The sequence below is a fragment of the Mustelus asterias genome, chromosome 15 (genome assembly GCF_964213995.1).
Source record: "Mustelus asterias chromosome 15, sMusAst1.hap1.1, whole genome shotgun sequence".
In the NCBI taxonomy this organism is placed as follows: domain Eukaryota; kingdom Metazoa; phylum Chordata; class Chondrichthyes; order Carcharhiniformes; family Triakidae; genus Mustelus; species Mustelus asterias.
In genome coordinates this window covers 18568746-18593402 of record NC_135815.1, presented here as the reverse complement: position 1 = coordinate 18593402, position 24657 = coordinate 18568746, and the positions used below count along the sequence as shown (strand labels likewise).

Sequence of the window (24657 nt, the reverse complement as noted above, 5' to 3'; positions counted from 1 at the left end):
CCAGACAGCCTCTTGATGGTAACACGAAAGTAATGAGGATTAAACTGAGCATGGGGATCGCACAATTATGACACCACTTTTACTTCTGAATCAGGCAGCATGCCAACTTCATGTTGCCTTGCTAACTTGCATGCAGCCAGCACTAAATGCGCTTTTGAGTGGCTGAGTGCCCCAGCAGAGGGCTCAAGTTTAGCACCACTTAAATCCACCCTGTACCACTTAAAATCACCCTGCAACTCTTAAAGAGGAGATAAATAGGGCGGCACAGTAGCAGCACTGCTGCCTCACAGCACCAGGGACCCAGGTTCAATTCCAGCCTCAGGTGACTGTCTGTGTGGAGTTTGCATGTTCTCTCTGTGTCTGCGTGGGCTTCCTCTGGGTGCTCCGGTTTTCTCCCACTGTCCAAAGATGTGCGGATTAGGTTGATTGCCCATGCTAAATTGACCTTAGTGTCAGGGGAATAAGCAGGGTAAATGTGTGGGGTTACGGGAATAGGGCCTGGGTGGGATTGTGGTCGGTACGGACTCAATGGGCCGAATGGCCTCCTTCTGTACTGTAGGGATTCTATGATTCTGTGAAATTCTGACCGGAGTATTGATAGAACTGTTTGTGGGATCAGCCATAATCTTATTGAAGGGTGGAGAAGGCTCAAGAAGTCGAATGGCCTTCTTCAGCTCCTAATTATTGTCTTCAAGTCGGTTCCTCTATCATCCCTGTGCTCACTGATGTACATTGACTCCCGATCGAGCAACATCGGGATTTTAAAATTCTTTGTTTTCAAATTCCTCCATGACCTCCCTCCTCGCACTATAATCTCTTCCAGCCCCACAACCCATATCTGTGCCCATCGAATTCTGGTCTCTTGTTCATCCCCAATTATAATTGCTCCATCGTTGGAGGCTGGGCCTATGGTTACCAAGGCCTTAAGCTCTGGAATACACTCCTTAAATCTCTCTGCCCCTCTCCCTATCTTCCCTCCTTTAAGACACTCGTTAGCACCTCCCCCTTTGGCAAGCTTTTAGTCATCTGACCTAGTATCTCCTTATGTAGCTCAGTGTCATATTTAGTTTTATAATGCTCCTGTGAAGTGTCGAGATATTTAAATATGTTAAAAGCGCCATATAAGTACCAGTTGTTATTGTTAACGAATTTTATAATTACAATAATTAGACAGAGCTTTCAGTTTCAATGAGGGCGTAAAATGGGCAGGAACAAATCGGTTTCCCCATTGTACACCCCGTTTGATTTTCCTGACCACACATTAAAAGATACAGAAGTCTGAAACCATGTACCAACCGACTCAAGAACAGCTTCTTCCCTTCCTTAACTGCAACACTATATTCTACACCCTCTCCTTTCCTTCTCCCCTATGTACAGTATGAACGGTATGCCACACAAGAAACAATGTTTTTCGCTGTGTCCCAATACATGTGACAATAAAGTTTAAAGTTTATTTATTAGTCACAAGTAGGCACACATTAACACTGCAATGAAGTTTCTGTGAAAATCCCCTCGTCACCACAGTCCAGTGAGGGAGAATTTAGCACGGCCAATGCACCTAACCAGCACGTCTTTCAGACTGTGGGAGGAAACCCACGCAGACACGGAGAGACGGTGCAGATTCCACACAGACGGTGACCCAAGCCGGGAATCGAACCTGGGTCCCTGGCACTGTGAGGCAGCAGTGCTAACCACTGTGCCGTTCAATAATAAATCAGTTCAATCAATTCAATTCCTGAGTGCTTTTACAGGTGCCTGAAAGCAGACAGGGAGCAGGAATTCACAGCAACGTTGGATGTGAGCAACTGGGATACAGGATCACCAATAGACTCACCGGAAACTCAATGGGCGGACAGTAAAACCATCCTGTGAGCTCGCACACATTCTCATTTCAAAGCAGATTCTTTTAGTCGCAGGAAGAGATTAAGCGTCACACATCTCAAACCACCGCAATACAAAGCACCATCACCCGGCAACAAGAAGTTCCATATAAAAGGATCCATTAACATAGAAAATCCTCCTAAAATTACAAATGTGCTATCAGCCACAAAATGATCACGTGCAACACAATGGATTAAATAAATGCACTGTGCTTCATTTCAACACTGTGCTGAATGTCTTTGAACCACTCAGATGATTTGGATTACACCTTTTAATTTAAAAACTAAATTAGGAATTTAAAAATCCAAAATTTTCAATACTCACTGATTGGAAGATTCTTCAATTAGTGGCCGGGGACCATTCTCCCTGCACTGATGTTTTTGACACTAATTTTTGTCCTTCACCTCCCCCATGGCTTTGCCACCAGTTACTCTGCTGTCGTTGTGAATTATCTCTTCAGGGTGACATTGTGGATCCCTGTGGTATATCCAACAGTCAATTTGATCGTACAAAGAACCTGGGAGGCTGGCTCCTACCGCTCATTCACGCCACACTCCCGCTGCAGCGAGGTCGGAGAATTTGGCGGCCAGCGGCAGGATGGGAAATCCCGTCGACGTGAACGGTGGTAAGATTCCGGCCCAGCTGCCCAAAAGCAAGACTCTGCGAATACTGGAAATCGGAAATATAAACAGAAGGCGCTGGAAATACTCAGCGGGTCTGGCAGCATCTGGGGAGAGAGAGGAACAGAGTTGCCATTTCAGTCATGACCTTTCACCCGAACATATACCTGTCCTCTGCTTCTACCCATTATTGGCAAAAAGATGGCATGGGTCCTGGTTCTTCAGGTAGTGTTCTTTCTGTTATTTCTCTTTTGAAGAAGGTTAGCCCAGATGACTATCTTAAAATTAAGCATCCCACAAAGCTGGCAGTGATTTGCCCATACTATTGGAAGGTCATTGATCCCGAAACGTTAAATCTGTCTTTCTCTTCGCAGATGCTGCCTGACCTGCTGGGTATTCCCAGCATTTACTGGTTTTTTTCTACAACTGAGCATACCAGCCGCAGGTTGAGAGGGTTAAAAAAAAACCCCATCCCTCGGGCACCTAGTTGCGCGCAGAGGCTGAAAAGGCAATGTGAATGCAACTGCATCGTTCATCCCAGGAAAGCCAGAAGATGGATTGGTGTTGCCCTATCGTCCTGCTGTTGCTACTCAGTGTTGAATAATCAGTTGGCACTGCTGAATAAATCATCTGTTCTCTCGTTGGCATTTCCTCTAGATGGAAAACCGGCTAATATCGCTGTTTATTCATTCCAAGCCGGTGTGGTGGCGAGCGTAGATCCTGAAGGAGAAAATTCAGACCTCGATGGAGGCACAAAACGAGTGATAGTGAATTAGCCGACCAATAATCATTCTGCCTGACTCTCTTTCCCATTGATGTCTGGGTGAAACACCTCAGAATTAACATTTCATTGGTGTAATGCAATCTTTTTTTTCCAGTCATTGCTTCATTGCTAACAGTTTAAAGAATAATGCTTAAAATTAAAGAGGTTCTGCTCCAATGTTAAAATATTGCATATAATTTGTGTATTTTGGTTGCGAGGCCAGTTAATAAAGCATACAGTACCCTAGGCTTTATTAATAGGAGTATAGAGCGCAAGATTAAAGAGAACATGTTAAATTTGTATAAAACATTATTTCATACAAACATACCAGCCTGCTCCACCATTCAATAAGATCATGGTAGATCTGATTGTAAATTCCCACCTATCCCCGATAACCTTTCACCCCCCTTGTTCATCAAGACTCTATCTACCTCTGCCTTAAAAAATTCAAAGACTCTGCTTTCACTGCCTTTTCAGGAAGAGAGTTCCAAAGACTCATTACCCTCCGAGAGAGAAAGTTTCTCCTCTTCTTTGTCTTAAATGTACACACATTGCGCCTGTTTCACCGAAACAAAATAAGCAATGGCCATTCATTGGTTTATTCCTCAGGGCAATGCCTTGACCAATCAGTGTCACGCTGCCTGGTTTCAATTTGCAAACAATGTTTGGCAGTTAACTGTCAATCACCATCAACTGGTGCATTCTCAATGGCAAAGCCTCTACCAAGTCTACTTGCCATCCAAGAAGCACACTCTTCCCATACAGTAGAAAGTTGTTTTTCCCCTTTGGTATTGGACATTGGTATTCTTGCAATTGTCCTGATAAGTGCAAGATGAAAAGCTTCGACAAAATGTCTTTTCTCAGCAATACTCAAGTTCTGTACTACCAACTGGCTGTTTGCAATCTACCCTATTAATTTTCCCTTATTAATTCTCCAGACTCACTTTCTATGGGACCAACACTCATTTTAACTTTTCTTGTTTAAATATCAATAGAAACTGTTACCAACCATCTTCATTTGTCTAGCTAACTTTTTCTCATACTCTAATTTTGTCTTCCTCATCTTTTTGTAATTATTTGAAATTCTTTATATTCTGTCCAATCTTCTGACCACCCACCCATTTTTGTGCAATTATATGCTTTTTCCTGAAGTTTGATATTATCTTCAACTTTTTTAGTTAACCACAGATAGAACAAAGAACAAGAACAAAGAACAGTATAGCACAGGAACAGGCCCTTCGGCCCTCCAAGCCCGCACCGCTCCCTGGTCCAAACTAGACCATTCTTTTGTATCCCTCCATTCCCACTCCGTTCATGTGGCTATCTAGATAAGTCTTAAACGTTCCCAGTGTGTCCGCCTCCACCACCTTGCCCGGCAGCGCATTCCAGGCCCCCACTACCCTCTGCATAAAATACGTCCTTCTGATATCCATGTTAAACCTCCCCCCCTTCACCTTGAACCTATGACCCCTCGTGAACGTCACCACCGACCTGGGAAAAAGCTTCCCACCGTTCACCCTATCTATGACTTTCATAATTTTATACACCTCTATTAGGTCACCCCTCATCCTCCGTCTTTCCAGTGAGAACAACCCCAGTTTATCCAATCTCTCCTCATAACTAAGCCCTTCCATACCAGGCAACATCCTGGTAACCTCCTCTGCACTCTCTCTAAAGCCTCCACGTCCTTCTGGTAGTGTGGCGACCAGAACTGGGCGCAGTATTCCAAATGCGGCCAAACCAACGTTCTATACAACCGCAACATCAGACCCCAACTTTTATACTCTATGCCCCGTCCTATAAAGGCAAGCATGCCATATGCCTTATTCACTACCTTCTCCACCTGTGATGTCACCTTCAAGGATCTGTGGACTTGCACACCCAGGTCCCTCTGCATATCTACACCCTTTATGGTTCTGCCATTTATCGTATAGCTCCCCCGTACGTTAGTTCTATCAAAATGCATCACCTTTCATTTATCTGGATTGAACTCCATCTGCCATTTCTTTGCCCAAATTTCCAGCCTATCTATATCCTTCTGTAGCCTCTGACAATGTTCCTCACTATCTGCAAGTCCAGCCATTTTCGTGTCGTCCGCAAACTTACTGATCACCCCAGTTACACCTTCTTCCAGATCGTTTATATAAATCACAAACAGCAGAGGTCCCAATACAGAGCCCTGCGGAACACCACTAGTCACAGGCATCCAGCCGGAAAAAGACCCTTCCACTACCACCCTCTGTCTTCTGTGACCAAGCCAGTTCTCCACCCATCTAGCCACCTCCCCCTTTATCCCATGAGATCCAACCTTTTGCACCAACCTACCATGAGGGACTTTGTCAAACGCCTTACTAAAGACCATATAGACGACATCCATGGCCCTTCCCTCGTCAACCATTCTAGTCACTTCTTCAAAAACTCCACCAGGTTAGTGAGGCATGACGTCCCTCTCACAAAACCATTCTGACTATCGTTAATGAGTTTATTCCTTTCTAAATGCGCATACACCCTATCTCTAAGAATCCTCTCCAACAACTTCCCTACCACAGACGTCAAGCTCACCGGCCTATAATTTCCCGGGTTATCCTTCCTACCCTTCTTAAATAACAGGACCACATTTGCTATCCTCCAATCCTCTGGGACCTCACCTGTGTCCAGTGACGAGACAAAGATTTGCGTCAGAGGCCCAGCGATTTCATCTCTCGTCTCCCTGAGCAGCCTTGGATAGATTCCATCAGGCCCTGGGGATTTGTCAGTCTTTATATTCCCTATAAAACCTAACACTTCCTCCCTTGTAATGGAGATTTTCGCTAACGGGTCAACACTCCCCTCCGAGACACACCCAGTCAACACATCCCTCTCCTTTGTGAATACCGACGCAAAGTATTCATTTAGGATCTCCCCTACTTCTTTGGGCTCTAAGCATAATTCCCCACTTTTGTCCCTGAGAGGTCCGATTTTTTCCCTGACAACCCTTTTGTTCCTAACGTATGAATAAAATGCCTTGGGATTCTCCTTAATCCTGTCTGCCAAGGACATTTCGTGACCCCTTTTTGCCCTTCTAATTCCTCGTTTGAGTTCTTTCCTACTTTCTTTGTATTCCTCCAGAGCTCCCTCCGTTTTTAGCTGCCTGGACCTAACGTACGCCTCTCTTTTCTTTTTGACCAATCCCTCAATTTCCCTGGTTATCCACGGTTCTCGAATCCTACCCTTCCTATCCTTTTTACTGGCACATGCCTATCCTGCAGCCCTAACAACTGTTCCTTAAAAGACTCCCACATGCCAGATGTGGATTTACCCTCAAACAGCCACTCCCAATCAAAAGCTGCCAATTTCTGCCTAATCCCACTAAAATTAGCCTTGCCCCAATCCAACACCTTACCCTTGGGACACCACTAATCCTTTTCCATCACTATCCTAAAGCTAACAGAATTGTGGTCACTATTTGCCACATGTTCCCCTACCGAAACTTTGAAGACCTGACCGGGCTCATTCCCCAGTACTAGGTCCAGTATAGCCCCCTCTCTAGTCGGGCTATCTACATATTGTTCCAAAGAACTTTCCTGTACGCATTTCACAAATGCCTCCCCATTCAGACTCCCAGCCCTACGCGATTTCCAGTCTATACCAGGGAAATTGAAGTCTCCCACTACAACAACCCTATTTTTCCTGCACCTATCCATTATCTCCTGACATATCCGTTCTTCCACTTCCCTTGGGCTGTTCGGGGGCTTGTAGTATACCCCCAACATAGTGACTGCGCCCTTCCTGTTTCTGAGCTCCACCCACAGTGACTCGTTACACGACCCCTCTGAATTGTCCTCCCTCTGCACCGCTGTAATATGCTCTCTAACTAATACTGCTACTCCCCCACCTCTTTTGGCCCTTCCTCTGTCTCGTCTAAAACACTTGTAACCCGGAATATTCAGTTGCCAGTCCTGTCCCTCTTTCAACCAAGTCTCTGTCACCGCAACCACATCCAAATTCCTCGTAAGCATTAAGGCTCTAAGTTCATCTGTCTTACCTGCTACGCTCCTTGCATTGAAGTAGACGCACTCCAGACCTCCAGGCCCAGTGAGGTCATCCTCCCCCAGAGTACTCTTCTTCTTTGCCAGCCTTGTCCTGGCCCCAAGCTCGTCCCCAGCCTCTACACTTGTAGACATAATTTTTTGATCCCCACCCCCCTGCCATATTAGTTTAAACCCATCTGAACTGCACTAACAAAACTCCCAGCCAGGATATTCGTGCCCTTCCAATTTAGTTGTGACCCGTCCTTCTTGTACATGTGCCCTCCTCCCTTGAAAACTTCCCAGTGATCCAGGAATATGAAGCCCTCCCTCCTGGACCAGTCCTTTAGCCAAGCGTTCAATTGTACTATCTCCCTATTCCTAGCCTCACTGGCCCTAGGTATTGGGAGCAGCCCAGAGATTGCCACCCTGGAGGCCCTACTTTTTAGCCTATTTCCCAACTCCCTGAATTGCTCTCGTAGGATCCCCCTGCTCTTCCTATCTACGTCATTTGCACCAATGTGTACAATGACATTCGTTTCTTTATCCTCCCCTTTTAATATGCCTCCTATCCGCTGTGAGACATCCAGTACCCCAGCACCAGGTAGGCAGACTACCATCCTGGAGTCCCGTTCGCACGCACAGAATTGCCTGTCCGTGCCTCTAACCGACACGTCCCCCACCACTATTGCTCTCCTAATCCAGGAGGCTCCTGGACTTGCAGAATCTCATTGGCTGTCCTGTCTGGAGACAATATACATCTCTTTAACCTGTGCTTAATGCTCCCTCCACTCACATTGTCTGTATCTTTAAGACCTGGTTGGTTGTAGGGATTCGCATTCTAATCAGTGTTCTATAACTTGATTTTGTGTCTCTGTATGCCCTGTTTGAGAGCAGATATCCACTCCATCTGACGAAAGAGCAGCGCTCTGAAAGCTAATGGCATTTGCTACCAAATAAACCTGTTGGACTTTAACCTGGTGTTGTTAAAACTCTTACTGTGTTTACCCCAGTCCAACGCCGGCATCTCCACATCATATTCAGAGATATCCCTTTATATGTCTGCCATTGCATCTCTATCAACCTATCTCTTAACCTAATTTGCCAATTCACTTTAGCTAGCTCAGCTTTCATGCCCTCATAATTGCCCTTATTTAAGTTTAAAATATTAGTCTTGGACCTACCGTTCTTTCCCTCAATGTAAAATTCAATTATATTATGATCGCTGCTATCTAGGGGGTGCCAAAGGGAATGGAATATAATAATAATGAAGTCTTACTAAAACTATACAAGGTGCTAGTTAGACCACAGCTGGAATACTGTGAACAGTTTTGGTCCCCTTATCTGAGGCAGTCTGGAGAAGGTTCATTAAGTTGATCCCAGATATGGAGGGATTTGCTTATGAGGGGAGGTTGAGTATGTTGGGCCTGCATTAATTTAAATTTAGAAGAATGAGAGGTGACCTTATTGATACAGATAGGATTCTCAGGAGACTTGACGGGGTAAATGCTGAGAGGCTGTTTCCCCTAGAATAGGGGGCATAATCTCAGAGTAAGATGTCACCTATTTAAGACAATAGATGAGGAGGAATTTCTTCTCTCAGAGAGTAGTGAATCTGTGGAATTCTTTACTACAGAGGAATGCAGAGGCTTGGTCATTAAGTATGTTCAATGCTGAGATAGACAGTTATTTAATCAGTAAGGAAATCAAAGGTTATGGGATAAGGCGGGAAAATGAAGTTGAGGATTATCATATCAGATCAGTCATGATCTCATGGACTGGCAGAGCAGACTCAATGGGCCAAATGACCTACATTTGCTCCTACATCTTGTGGCCTTTTGGACCTTCACTATGAGATTATCAGTCAATCCCATCTCATTGCACAATGCCAGGTCTTGTATAGCCTGTTCACAGCTTGGCTCCAGAACATCCTGTTGTTAAAAAAAACTATCCTGAAAACATTCTACAAATTCCTCATTTTACAAATTCCTCATCTAGGCTACATTGCCCATCTGATTTTTCCAGTTTATACGTAGCTTAAAATCCCCCATGATTATTGACGTACCTTTCCGACAAGCTCCCATTACCTTTTACGCCATCTCCACCAATTACTTCTTGCCTTTATAATTTCTCATCGCTACCAATATCGCTTCCAATCTTGGTTTCCTGAATTTAGGTCATCTTCTCTATTGTACTAATACCATTGTTAATTAACAGAGCCATCCCTCCACCTTTTTCCGGTTTCCTAAATATCATATATCTTTCAACATTCAAATCTATATCTGTGTCATCCTGAAGTTGTGTCTCCGTGATGGTGATTAGATAGTACTTATTTATTTCTATTTGTATTATCAATTAATCTGTTTTGTTTTGAATGCTATGTGCATTCAGATACAAAGCCTTTAGTTTTGCCCTTTTATTATTTTTATAACCTCTATCCTTGACTGCTGTTTTATTCTTAGACTGTACTTGCTGTCCTTTCCTGTCATACTCTGTTTATCATTTCCCATATTAATACCTTTCTTTCTTGCCTTATTTCTACTTTTTACCATATCTTCCTGAATATGAACCTGTACTCTCACAATTTAGTTTAGGTTCAGCCTCAACTGGGGCATTGTACCCAGTTCTGAACGCCACACTTTAGAAAGATGTGAAGGCACTAGAGAGAGTGCAGAAAAAAATCACAAGAATGGGTACATGGATGAGGAACTTCAGTTACATAGATAGTGCAGAGAAGTTGGGACTGTTTTCCTTGGAAAAGAGAAGGGTGAGAGGAGATTTAATAGAGGTATTCAAATTCATGAGAGGTTTGGACAGAATGGATAGGGAGAAACTATTCCCACTAGTAGAAAAATCGAGAATCAGATCTAACCCCAGTTACAGAACCAGGGCACAGAGAAGACAGGGCGAGACCCTAAGCCATCTTCTCGCTTGCTCCAAACCCAATTGAAATTCAAGTTGAATCTAGTTCATGGTCCCCACAAAAGAGACATCGATCCAAGCTGACAAGAATAGGGATTACACCTAATCTTGAGCTCGATCTTACGCATGATGTTGGCGGCATGGTGGCACAGTGGTTAGCACTGCTGCCTCACAGCGCCAGGGACACAGATTCAATTCCTGACTTGGATCACAGTCTGTGCGGAGTCTGCACATTCTCCCTGTGTCTGCATGGATTTCCTCTGGGTGCTCCGGATTCCTCCCACAGTCCGAAAGATATGCTTGTTGGTTATGCTAAATTCTCCTTCAGTGAACCCGAACAGGCACCGGAGTGTGGCGACTAGGGGATTTTGACAGTAACTTCATTGCAGTGCTAATGTAAGCCTACTTGTGACACCAATAAATAAATTTTAAAACTTAAATTTGCAAACGCTCCTGGTGCATCCGAGATTAAGTATTAAAAGCCGAAGTATTAAAGTTTTCAATACAATCAAAAGGATGAGAAACGGCAACAAGTGGGACCACAACTGGCAACATTGTCACGATGTGGAGATGCCGGCATTGGACTGGGGTAAGCACAGTAAGAGGTCTCACAACACCAGGTTAAAGTCCAACAGGTCTATTTGGCAGCACAAGCTTTCGGAGTCTCGCTCCTTCATCAGGCGAGTGAGTGTTCACAAACAGGGCATATACAAGACACAAACTCAATCTACAAGATAGCGGTTGGAATGCGAGTCTTTACAGGTAATCAAGTCTTAAAAAGGTACAGACAATGTGAGTAACGAGAGGGCCAAGCACAGGTTAAAGAGGTGTGTTTTGTCCCGGTCAGCAGGAGCCTTTGGTCGGCATCTCCCGAATAGTCCTCCCAGCCCAGAGGGGGCGCTGTGGACCGCAGGAGCCTCCCAATTATTCCTCCAAGCCAGAGGGGGCGCTGTGGATGGCCGGAGTCTCCCAATCGCTCCGCTCAACCAGAGCAGGCAGTATGGACGGTGGGATTGCTCCTCCCAGCCAGAGGGGGCGCTGTGAGTGGAGGTACAGCGCAGTGAGATTCCGGTTCCGGGTCGAGAGTGAAGTGCCGGGTGCCATGTGGGGAAGAGTGTGAGAGTGGAAAGCTGAGAGATTATTTGTTTTTAAAAAAGAAAGGTGAGTTTGACAGATTTCCCACAGAAAGCGGCTCAGGAATGTTCAGTCGCATTTTAAAGTGCGCGTGTTTAAACTTTTCAGGTTTTATTGAGGTGCGCAGTTCATGTTGCTGCTGTTTTAATGATGGAGCATATTCCCTGCGGGCGGCCAGTGACCATGTTCTTATTATTTAAGCAATAATATCTCAACTAGACATTATTAACCAAGCAGCGACTTTACATAAAAAAGAGACCCGTGGCCTGATCGCATTCTGCCTGTCAGCATTTGGGAAATGTTAACTGTGAAGACTCAATGATCCACACTGTTGTGCACCCGTTTAGACTTCGGGCGCAATCTTACAACCACGTTCCGCCCGTAGATCGGCGTGGTGAGGTCGTAAGATAGCGTGAGAAGGAAAACAATGGGAATCGCGCCCGTTTACCCGCCGGTTCCCATTGTCCCAAACGTTTTTTTTTCTGGGCATGTGCCCAAAATGGGTGAAATGTCAATTTGCATGCATTAGCATGCATCTGCATATAATTAACACAGTCCACACGTAATTGTTCCCCCTCGCTTACCTTACTGACCTTGTTGGCAAGACATCATGCTGGTGAGGCAAGCACCTACTTCATAAAAGTCTGCTGCAGATGTAAGCGAAGGGGAGTGAGGTGGAAGTCTCTTTTGACCACCAGCCTTCTGGGAGGGAAGGAGGGATGGGGGGGGGGGGGGGGGGGTGGGGGGTTGGTTCTCAGATGTAGCAATTGTGGGGGTGGGAGGGCTTACGTGGGTGTTTTGGGGTGGGAGGGATTGCTTGTGCCAGTCATGGGGGTGCAGAGTTCGAGGTTCTGCACTGGCTGGAGCCTGGTGAAGAGCACACCCCCCCTGGCTGCTGAGTGAGGTTGCTTATCAGTGCGGACACCAACCCCAGTGCTGTCGCCATGGAACACTTCCAACTGTCAGCTCCACAGGCTCTCTGACTAACTGCTGATATTCCATTCCAGTAACCCCACTAACACACACAAGCAGCAGATCTCAGCTGCTGGTCCAAGCAAGGGAGCTGTGCAAGTGTTAACATGGCTCCTCACACAGCATGGCCTTGTCAGTGCTGCCCTTAATGGGAACTCATCCTGTCACAGGATATCGAGGGTGCCCCTCCCCAATCTGTCTGAACAGCAAGCCATTCGTGAAAGCCACTGCACCAGACAGCCAGGTAGGTGCACCCATGTCTTTGCTTCAAGGCTTCCCAATGGGGACCCCTACACAGCCATCTGTATGCTCACTGTGTCCTACATGGCGAGGGTGAAATGATGCTTGCCAACCCATCGAGATGGCACTGGGCATGCCACCATCCACACACAGGTTACTGAGAGGGAGTGCAGGTCTCAGGGTGGAGAACCTGACTGAATTTCTGTCTGTCTGTCTCTCTCTTTCTGCCCCCTGTCCCGCCCCTGCCACCCCACCCTCCAGAGCAAAGATGAGTTTCGGCATGGAGCCAATAGACTTGGCGGTGATTCTTGTGGCCGCTGCTGCTGCAGAAGAGGAGGAGGAAGAAATGCGTGCACTGCAAGGCCAGCCCAGGCCAGAGGCTGCAGCAAGAGGAGAGAGAGGTGCCAGATGGGGGCAGGAGACAGGTGCCCATCGGCCCCAGGGGGAGGCCAGACCACGGAGGAAACTGAAACCCCGGCGGTTCAGGACACGCATGTCCTTCGAAGAGTTGCCAAACAGCGTTTGCCGCCACAGCCTCCGCCTCCGCAAGGAGACAGTGCGGTACCTGTGTCGGGTACTCGCGCACTTGGCACCCCGTGGTACAGGGGGACACCCGCTCCCGGTGGTGGTGAAGGTCACGGCAGCCCTCAACTTTTATGCCACTGGGTCTTTCCAGGCTGCCAGCGGGGACCTCTGTGGGATTTCTCAGTCCTCAGTCCACAAGTGTGTTCGTGAAGTGACAGATGCCCTGTTCGCCCGGGCAGGCCAGTACATCCACTTTGACTTGGGTCAGGCCCAGCAGGAAGCCCGGGCTGCAGGCTTTGCAGCCATTGCTGGGATGCCGAATGTGCAGGGGGCAATTGATTGTATACACGTCGCTCTGCGGTCCCCAGAACGTCAGGCACCGCGGTTTGTGAACAGGAAGGGGTACCACTCCCTGAATGTTCAGTTGGTCTGCGATCACACAATGAATATCATGCACGTGTGCGCACGCCATCCAGGCAGCGTGCACGATAGCTTCATTTTGCAGAGCTCTGACATTCCCAGGGCCTTTGAGGACCAGCCCAGCCTGCCGGGTTGGCTTCTGGGGGACAACAGCTACCCGCTCAGGACTTGGCTGATGACGCCAGTACAGAGACCAGAGACCAAGGCGGAGATCGGATACAATGAGGCCCACGCAGCCACCTGGTCCATCGTGGAGCAGTGCATTGGGCTCCTAAAGAGGCGTTTCCGCTGTCTGGACCGCTCTGGTGGGACCCTCCAGTACTGCCCTCAGACAGTCTCCCGCATCGTGGTGGTCTGCTGTGCGCTCCATAACCTGGCGCTGCAGCACGGAGACTTCATGGAGGAGGAGGAAGAGGAGGAGGAGGGTAACCAGTCAATTGCCCCTGGGAAGGAGGTGGCCCAGGGAAACATGGAGGATGATGAGGAGGAGGACGATGAGGAACTGGGGGGTGGAGGACAGGCAGCGGCAAGGGTCTGGCAGGGCAGGGTAGCGAGGGAGGCCCTCATTGCCACAGGGTTCTCTGACTAGGGGGCATGCGGTGTACCTGCAACAAACAGCACGCCCCCCCCCCCCCCCCCCCCCACCCCATTCCAAACCTTGTCCACACTCCCGCCCCATGGGTCTCTTTGACGTAACACCAGGGTGATGGGCCTGGTTGGCCATGTTAGCAAATTACTGGTCCAGGCAGGAGGATGATGACGACTCATTATGCGACACACTCTGATGCAGCCCTGGTGCAAAACAGGCCTGACTCCTACCTGCTCTCTGCATGCGCACTGGCACCACTGTCAATTGCAATGGCCCAGAGGATGTGGTGCGTGGGGGGGGGGGGGTGCGGTCTCAGGGTCCGGAGGGTGCTGGGGATGCCATGTCAAGCTATGTGACAGACACAGTGGGTCTGCAGGGCACCCACAGCTGGAACAGTTTGTCGCAAGCCATGCCAGTCACGGGTATGCCACAGGCGCTGGGATATGGGGATTGCATACTGGGTGGTCTGAAGGGCCTCTCCTATGCAGAACGATGTTTGGAGCCAGTCTGGGTCCAAATAGGCTGCGGTCATTCCTGTGGAAGGCGAATCACAGACATATTAGTCATCGCTTGTGGGGTGCGATAACATTTATTGGTGAAAATAACAGTGCTACAAAACAGTGATTGTTATCAGTGTCTATTTCGCTAAACCTAACTTGTGCAATCCTTCACTTGGAGGCTAGTGCATGCAGTAGTACCATGGGGATTCCGCCAAGGGCATCACAGGTCACGAGGAATGCAGCCTCCACCTATGACGTGACTGGACCATGCTCTTGAGGCCTGCAACCATGATCCACTGTGTCTTAGCCATGACTCACTGTGTCTCAGCCATGGCCTGCTGTGTCTCCAGGATGCTTCCGAGCCTCTCAGCCATGGGCTGTAGTGACTGGAGAAGTATCCCAAGTCCCTCAGCTGTGACCCACTGTGACTCCAGCATGGTCTGCAGGGACCCGGCCATGCCTTGGATCCTGCCACCATGGCGACCACTTCCTGCCCCAGGCTTACCACTGCGGACGCCGCCCTTGCAGTGTTGTCCTGAGTACCACGCTGTGCCGGCACCATCTCCTGTATCTGAAGGCTGTGGGACTCCTCCCAACAGCCTCACAGTTGCTGATAGCCCCTATGGGAGGACTAATTGCAGTAGCCCGGCATCTGGCTTGGGACCAGCTGACCCCTTGGCTCCGGCTGACCCCTGCATGCCAGAGGCTTTGGACTTTCCCGCCTCCATCTGATGTACATCAACGGCTGTGTCATGCGCACCAGACAGTGAGCCCGAAGCTTCACCACTGTGTCAACTGGCTGGTGTTGGCCTCGGAGGTTTCCTCAAGCTCTTCCTCCGAGGTTTCCTCTGAGCTGTCGTGGGCCGGTTAAGAGGGAGTAGCAGGGGGAGCAGCAATGCCTCATGGGCAGGTGCATTGAGCTCATTTCATAAAACAAAGGACACAAGGTTCTGTGCAATGGAGTGACAGGCAGCATGTCACTTACTTGACGGATTGGCAGATGCGCACTTCTACGTCGCAGGCCAGCGTGGCTGTCACTCACAGTCCTGTCCTCCTCCCCTGCCAGACCCAGAGCTCCCTCTTCAAAGGGAATGAGGATTCTCAGCTCGGATACCTCACCCTCTGTCTTTTCCCGCTTCTAGCGGTTATGGGCCATCTTCTCCTATGGGGACAGAAGTGGGGATTGTGAAAGCCTGATGGCTGAAAGGGCATGAGGTGTTGGGGTGGGGACGGTCGGGTCTGGGCTATGCCTCGGCCAGCAAGAGCTGGAGGCTGGTGCAAGGGGTCAGGTGCTGGAAGGACGGGGTGTCGGGCGGATGGATATTTCAGGCATGATATATAGGACCGATCCCTGGACGGGATGGACCCTTGCTGCCCGAATGAGGTAATTAACTTTCTTCTGGCACAAGTGGCCAGTCCTACGTTTCAGTGCATGGGCACTGACTGCCAACACCTCCCAGGCTGCATTGCCGTTCCAACCCCCGGCTCGTCACCCGTCCAAGGGGAAGAATGTGTCCCTCCTCCCTTTCACTGCGCCTGGTAGACTGCCCAGCTCTCTCTCAGTAAACCTTGGAGCTGTTCTTTGAGGTATCAATTTCCTGGTATGACTGCCTGTATGTCCATCTTTGAAGCTTATATGGAGCTCTCCCTTGTTAAGGGAGTTCAGCTGCATTCAGTTTGGGCAAGTCAAGCACGTGCTCCATTCCAACGAGAATCAATGGAGGCTGCGTTGTTGCAATGTGGTGGGGGGGGAGGGGGGAAACTCTGCAGAGTTGCTGATGGGGATGGGGGGGGAGGGAGAACTCAGCAGAGGTGGTGATCAGGGAGGGGGGATCTCTGCATGTGGGGTGGGGGGGCAGGAGACATCTTTTTGTGGGGGGGGGGGGCAATATCCATTTTCACCTGAAAATGAATTTCCAATGACATATTAACTGCATCACCAAGGCCACCTATGCCCACCTCTGTAACGTTGCCTCTTTCTGGTCCTGCCTCGACTCATCTGCTGCTGAAATGCTCATTCGTGCCTTTGTTACCTTGAGACTCAACTATTCCAAAGCTCTCCTGGCCGGCTGCTGCACCCATTCATCCAGTGTCGCGGTGCTCGTTCAAAGACCAGGAGCCAATATAGATCAAAACCTCATTTTGAACAACTTCTCATCCTTGTTTTGAAATCCCTCCTTTGCCATGCCCATTCCTCAATGTTCAGCATGATGTTTAGCCAGATGGAGATGGTGGAATAAGGACTGTTGTTCCCACAGTTCAAGGAAGAAGTGCAGGATGAAGAGACCATGCAGGTGAGGAGTAGAGGTGTGGAGAGAAAGGAGTAAAGCCAATTTTCTGACCAGTATTGACTTGTTTTTTTAATATCGGGCCAGCCAGATGTTTTGTTCGGGTTTGGGGGGGGCGCTGAAGGTCCTTTCTGAACTGATCAGAAACTGGGCCTAATACACACCTCTCCAGTAGCCTTGTGGCAGCAGTAGCATCAATATGTCTGATGAAGCTCGGTGAGTCCAAGTCACATTCTCTTTTCAAGGATACTAGTTAAAACCGACAAAAGAATTTCAAAATAGAGCTGTTACTTTACGTGGTGCAATTTATAATAAAAATGGTTACCTGCAAACAGGTTTCTTGCTGGCATTTCAGTGAGTTTTATTGAAAATTAAGTTGCCATAGTGAGAACTTGACCGTGGAAATGTTGTGCCTTCATTATTACTTTTATTTCTCCCCCCCTCTTTCTCTCTTCCCTGCGCCCCCAGGAAAGCAAAATGACCTCGTTAGCCTTTCAGCTGAAACGCTTGGCTCTACCGCAGAATGATCTCAGTCTCCTGTCTCGCAAAGAATCAGCATCTTTGTTGTTTGATTGTAAGGAAGCTGCTTCTATAGACAGAGACACTTTCTTTGCTATAGGTAAGTGATGAAGCCACCCTGCATTTCCATACTTCCAACAAGTCGTCCTTAGGAGTTCTTACTGCTGAAGTGTAAGGATTGCTATACCTGCCACAGATTGGTGCCGGCAATATTACTACACTCACTGCAAAACCTTTTGTACACATTGTATACCTTTAGTGTATGTAATTTATCTCATTTTATTCCCATTTTGATCGCCCCACTCGGCTGAAGTTTGTAGTTTAGCTTTCCTTACTGATGCTAATTGCTGTGATCATTGCTCACTGGGAGTTTCAGTGTATGCGTGCAAAAGTGTGTTTCCAAATTCTTCTGAACATATGTAAAATTACTCCGGCTATAATGTCTTTTTAGTCTTTTTGGAACAGCCTGTTTGGCTATACATTGATTTCATTTCCACCTTTGTGTTGTTTAGTTTGTCTGGCTTTCCTTGTTGCCTTATTTTTTTCCTGCTCTTCGAGCCCACCATCCAAGTTCTTGTTCAAAGCCTTAGTTTATACCCCCTCGTATATAGTTTAAATGAATCTCAATTCACATCTCTACACTAGCACTCTATCTAGAGCTCATCACTCTATTCTTTCTGATCCCTTCAGTTTGAAGTATCAATCCATTTTCCCTGTTATCCAAAACTCGGAGAACATCGACCAGCACCAAGTGTGTAGCCATTCATTGGCTTTGAAATTTCTATTTGTGAGCCCCAGCAAGAGTTTTCTCCCAGTGTTAGTGACTCTCATGCCATTGCCAACTTATCAGAAAATCACATGCAGCTCCAAAGATCCCAGTTAGTTCACCCAGTATGCTTAAAGCCCAACCAATAACATGGGATCTTGGAAGTTTTGTCTGCTGCCATTTTCTGGAAAAATAATAATTATGCAGGGAAGGCAGCTCCTCTCTCACTTTCCTGGAACTGTTCTTACATTTACATTCTAGGTATCTGAGTGCTTCTTTCCGGTGTCGTTAATTTACACATGGGCAACCACTCTTCTGTTCTACAATACTCTGACATCCACGACCATACTCTTCAGTAAATCACCTGCCTTTTTGCGAACGGTTTTTGCCCTCGTTGTCGCGGCAACTGCTGTGCCATTTTTCTCAATTTGCCCCCTCTCTTTGTAAATGTACTCCACACACAACCCCGTCACTGATACCAATTTGACAATTATCTCTTCTACTGTTCTTCCTGCTCGTTGTTCAGCCTCTCCCTTCACAATTGCTTCCTAAGCTCATTCTACATTTTTTCCAGCTGATCCCCATTCACAGCTATTTCTTATATTGAGTCTCATATCATCTTGATCCTTTCACACTCGCGCATTTCCATGTGCCATTGCCACCATCATTCTCCAATTCCATGTTCCCTTCCTTCATAACAATATTTATATTGATGGCCCTACCTGAATTGCACAGCTCTAGGAACCATAAAAATACGACATCACGCACCGATTATTGCTTTTATTTCACCTTTGACCTGCTTGTGCAATTGAGGACCCAATTTTTTTATATCCATAGAATGTCCATTATCTTTGTCAATAAATAAAACATAATTCATAATTTCTTCGAGAGCAGCTCGTTTGCTATAATTTGAAAAGGTTCTCTATATTTCTTCTTGGTGCAAAAATGGGACTGGGTGTTTTTTGTGCTCCTTTTCCTACCCTGACCTGCACACCTCCCTTTCTGTAGGTGTGTAAGTCTCTTCTAATAATTAAACAACTGCCATCTGTTTGTTTGGTTTTGGAGGATTATTAAGTGAACATGCTTGCATATAGATGTTATGGATTGCACAGTGGCTATTTTCTTTAATTATGCTTGTAGTATAAAGGTGACCTATATCAGACCTTCGAAATAATCTTTTTAGAATTTGTGATGCATTAAAGCTCAAATCCTTCGCTAAAGTTGCATGGCTTGTAGTCTTAAGCTTTAGCTTAAAATTAGTAATATTTTTTTCAAATGGGAGGTTGTAAATGACATAATATCTGCCTTCGAAGTGCTATACCATTTGTTCTAACACTGCTTTCTACAATCACGAAGGATGTACAGGTCTAGAGGAACTTATTGGAATTGATCCGTCTTTTGAAGAATTTCAGTCAACGCTCTTCAGCCAAGCTTCCAAAGGCCTGGAGCGTGGCGTTCAGACTAAAAATGTGAATGCCCAGCTCAGCAAGAATATATTGGTTTTTCTAACGCGCTTATCTCCATACTTCATGCTAAAACCTGCCCAGAAGTGCATTGAATGGCTCATTCACAGGTAATGTGACAATCAGGATGTGCTAATGATTTAGAATTGAGAAAATTGTAGATGTTTGTTTTCTTAGACAAACCGATTTGAACCGTAAAACATTTAATGTCTGTGTTCTTAATCAAAATGACCCCTCTCGCTGATCAAATCTAGCTAATTGTAATGTTTGTATTTTGCAGTAATCAATGTAAGTAAGGAATCAGTAGATTTTTGAAAAAACAGAATAAAACATTTTGCTAAATGATATAACTTGTGATCGTGACACACGTTTGTTTTGAAGTAGTGGAGTGATTAGTTAACGTTGCGTAAAAAATAACTAGAGCAATGTGATCTTTCAGGATTTTAACGTCTGTGTTCTTGTTCAACTAGGTTCCACATTCATCTGTATAATCAGGACGGTCTGATTGGCTGCGTTCTTCCCTATCATGAGACCAAAGTGTTTGTGAGAGTCATTCAGCTTCTTGCAATCAGTGACCCAACTCATCGCTGGCACTGGCTGGAGCCCATACAGGTAGATGTTGTTCAAACAATGTAATTAAAACCTGCACCTTTAAGATTTTTATTCTGCTATTATCATAGAATCCTACAGTGCAGAAGGAGGCCACTCGGCCCATTGAGTCTGCACCGACCATCATACTTCTGATATCCAGTGGATGGGAATACCAGATATTTCTTGTGGGTTTTGTAGTAATTTCATTGTAGCATCTATTTCAGATTTTCTTCCAAAGAATCCAGGCATTTCAGACTTGAACTTGGGATGTCTGTATGGGGTGAAAATTACTGAATGCAGTTGGATCAGATTGTAATTTTTTGTTTGCTTGTCAAGATTGCTTTTTAATTGACTTTTTAATCCATAATCCAGTTTGTAAATTCTGCAAGAGCTTGGCTAATGGCAATTGACCATTTTTCAACATCCTGGGCAGATTTCCAGAGCAAAATATATTATCACTGCTGCTGACATGGGTTAATGGGACTACTTTTGGTGACAGGGATTAATTCTCTTTATCTGTGTGTGCGCGTGCATGTGTGTGTTAGCGATGATCCAATAAATGGTTAGCATTGCAATTGTTAAGGAAAAGCCCTCGCCATCTCCTTTGGCAACTGTTAGCCGTCACTACTGCACTGGAACCAATGTACACATCAAGACTCTATCTCAAGCAAGCACTGTTGATCCAGGTACCAGAAGATGCGCAAATGACTTCTATGAGTCAGTTGATGTGGCAGGAATGATGCAGGGAGATAAAAGAAGGAATTGATTATTCTTGGATGCACAGCACTTGATGGAAAATGATGTCATTTGGAACGGTAGGGTGAGGTGCAAGGAGGTATCTGAGTGAGAAAAGACAGGGTTCACCAAGAGGTGCAATATGCTATGTCCTGAATCAGTCATTCCTGACTTGGTTAACGTATATGCAGTTATTGCAAACCGACACTCCAATAAATTGTCACATTTTTCCATTGTCTATACAGAAACCAGGCATCCCCTTGGCAAGAAGTACATTAATCACACATTGTTACAAAGATCTGAGCTTCATGGATTTTATCTGCAGCCTGGTAACCAAGACTATCAAGGTTTGTACATTCACAACAACTTCAGGTTTAAAACTTTTAGCATCACCTGTAATCTGATTTGAATTTTTGCCATGATCATTTTAACATGTGCGTGTTTGAAAAATGTTAAGTTTGTTTGATAACATATTGCAAAACTGTAGATGTGGTACAAAAGATCCCTGAAAGGCACTGCAAGGTGCGGTACTGAATCATGCAGACCAGGAAACACCACCGCTTAATGTTTGTCCCGTGCTGCTAATCTCATTTGGTGACATTATTGCTGGTTGTCACTCCTGAGAGGGTCCAGAGGAGGTTCACAAGAATGATATCCCAGGAATGGAGGATTTGTCATATGAGGAGCGGTTGAGGAGTCTGGTTCTATACTCGATGGAGTTTAGAAGGATGAGGCGGGATCTAATTGAAACTTACGGAATACGGAGTGGATGCGGATAGGATGTTCCACTAGTGGGAGAGACTAGAACTCGAGGGCACAACCTCAGAGTAAAGGGACGCTCCTTTAAAACTGAGATGAGGAGGAATTTCTTCAGCCAGAGGGTGGTGAATCTGTGGAACTCATTGCCACAGAGGGCTGTAGAGGCCAGGTCATTGAGTGTCTTTAAGGCAGAGATTGATAGGTTCTTGATCAATAAAGGGATCAAGGGCTACGGGGAGAAGGCAGGAGAATGGGGATGAGAATCATATCAGCCACGATTGAATGACAGAGCAGACTCGATGGGCCGAATGGCCTAATTCTGCTCTAAATCTTATAGTCTGACTGCGGTGTGTGATTAGCATGGGGAAAATTCATGTGCATTCAGGATCAGTCTCACATACGATGTTCTCCACAATGAAGTGAACTGGCAATGTACTGTCCCAGCTCACACGTGATGGTTAACCACCGAAATTCAGAAATCTACCCCAACACTCATGGATACATACTGCAGCCATCTGGGGGAAATGCTGAAAACTTGGTCGTCAAAAGGGAAAGTCCTAATATGAAGTAATTCTAACTCTCAGTTTCTCTTTCTCTCTAGGCATTTGCAGATTATCCTGGCAACGCAGCACAGCTGAGGGTTCTTTTTTCGTTTTATGCATCCACCATTGTGCCAGCATTAAATTCTGTGGAAAAGATAACAGACACCATAGTGGCCAAACTGCTTCCGTACATCCAGAAGGTAACACATTGTGTGTGGCGTGTGAAGTTAAATCATGCGGGGCACGTTGTTTTCAGCTTATAATAAATATCCTGAAATAAAAGCTGTGGATGTTGGACTACCAAAAATGAAGCAAAGTTCTGTTCTGGAATGTTCTGAAGAAGAGTCATATTTGACCCAAGCATTAACTTAGTTTCTCTCTCCACAGATACTGCCAGATTTGCTGAGTATTTCCAACACTTTTTTTTACTTGTATCATAAATATCCTAAAATCAGTTCACTCACTCGTTACATCTGTCCATTGTGACTGAGACTCAAAAACTAAGTTTAATTTGCTAAAATTAATTTGCTATAAGATAGGTGACGTTGTTGGGTAGGGAGATGAGTTTGCCGTTCCTCCTTGTTTTAAATTCATTTGTGGGACGTGGGTATTGCTGGCTGGCCAATATTTATTGCCCATTCCAAGTTGCCCTTGTTCAGAGGGCAGTTGAGAGTTAACCACATTGCTGTGGCTCTGGAGTCACATGTAGGCCAGACCAGGTAAGGACGGCAGATTTCCGTCCCTAAAGGACATTAGTGAACCAGATGGGTTTTTCCGACAATCGGCAATGGTCATTGGTGGATTCTTAATTCCAGATATTTTTTATTGAATTCAAGTTCCACCATCTGCCGTGGTGGGATTCGAACCTGGGTCCCCAGAACATTAGCTGAGTTTCTGGATTAATAGGCTAGCGATAATGCCACTAGGCCATCACCTCCCCCTAGATACCTCAGTATAATCTTTGCTGTCGTCTCAGCTCTAGCTATCCGGGTCACGCATAGAAAACAACATCCTTTGCTGCAGTAACCTCTGTATGCTTACTGCCATCGCTCAGTAATATTCTTTAAATGACACTTGGTTCTCCCATTTGAATTATGCTTGTCATCTGTATTGTGGGGCATTGTTGTGATATATACTTTTCTGACAATTTGTAGGGACTGAAGTCTTCGTTGGCAGATTACAGGGCTGCTACCTATATGATAATCTGTCAGCTTGCGGTTAAAGTTGTCATGGAAACCTCTCTGATAAACACACTGGTCCAGCAGATCAGCAAAACTCTTGTGAAGGATCAAACCCTGATACGCGAGGGACTGAGTTGCCTGATTATTTTACTGCAACACCAGAAGAGGGAAAATATTAGTAAAAAGTAAGTACAATTTTCTCCATTGTGCGCCATGGCTTCGTTGTCAACAGGAAGTGCCGCAGAGGCATTTTACTATGTTATAGTCAGCATATAAATACAAATAGTTCTTTACTGAACAGTGGCACCTCTGTTAACCGCTGTAACACACGCCACCATCAGGTAGTGGAATTTGGAGGACAGCCAAGCCCATGATGCACACTGCATCAATACCCAAGGTACGGGGTTGAAGAACAGTTCAATGAGAGTTTCGTTCACTGAGGGAAGATGAAAGACAAAAAATAAGAGTTGTAATTTGAGGCAGCATCTTGGACAAACCTTTGTTTCTGTGAGGTCCCTGACTGATATGGTTTTAATGTATTAATGTTAAGAATCAGAAACATTGTGAAGGCATGGAGCCTAGCTGGTATCCATTTGTTTGCATTTGCTTTAGGTTCTTTGGTTGGGGATATCAACAAGTATATATGCTGTACTGAAATGATAATTTTAGAAGCATAATTTATATTTAGCCATGCAATTTTCCTCTGTCAGTTCCCCATCTAATAATGCAAATAAGGAAATATTCTGGCCGTCCATTGTGACAGATATTTCCGAAGTGATTCACTCTTTGAGATGCCATACTAATTCCTTAGAATGATTTTATTTCTGCAGGTGGATATTTAAAGCCTGTTCTCACTTTTTAACCTGTTATCTTCTCTTCACACTTGCGCTAAACAATCTCTTTATTATCACAAGATGGTTCAAACACTGAGTCCACATACTTTTTAAATGGACACTCTAGATATCGATGTGTTCAGACTATATAAAAACTTACCATCTTCCACATGTTTCCACGTTCATTTGGGGTGGCACAGTGGTTAGCACTGCTGTCTCACAGCGCCAGGGATCCAGGTTCGATTCCCGGTTTGGGTCACTGTGTGGAATTTGCATGCTCTCCACGTGTCTGCGTGGGTTTCCTCCGGGTGCTTCGGTTTCCTCCCACAGTCCAAAGGACATGCTAGTTAGGTGCATTGACCATGCTAAATTCTTTCTCGGTGAACCCGAACAGGCGCCAAAGTGTG

General features: G+C 46.0%; 1 protein-coding gene across 3 annotated transcripts in view; it reads left to right on the top strand.

The window, feature by feature from the left end:
- The first annotated feature begins 11252 nt into the window (after positions 1-11252).
- The window catches only part of heatr1 (HEAT repeat containing 1), a 78185-nt gene continuing 64780 nt past the window's right edge, over positions 11253-24657 (top strand). The window contains exons 1-7 of one of the 3 annotated variants that reach the window (XM_078229598.1): positions 11253-11354; positions 17330-17480; positions 19503-19719; positions 20080-20221; positions 21181-21282; positions 22296-22436; positions 23391-23602. In XM_078229598.1, coding sequence (XP_078085724.1) covers positions 17339-17480; positions 19503-19719; positions 20080-20221; positions 21181-21282; positions 22296-22436; positions 23391-23602 — 956 coding nt within the window. In that variant the 5' untranslated portion in view covers positions 11253-11354; positions 17330-17338. Of the gene's footprint in view, positions 11355-16757; positions 16868-17329; positions 17481-19502; positions 19720-20079; positions 20222-21180; positions 21283-22295; positions 22437-23390; positions 23603-24657 lie in introns of those variants that run through there. The other 2 variants (XM_078229599.1, XM_078229597.1) reach the window with 2 other exon arrangements.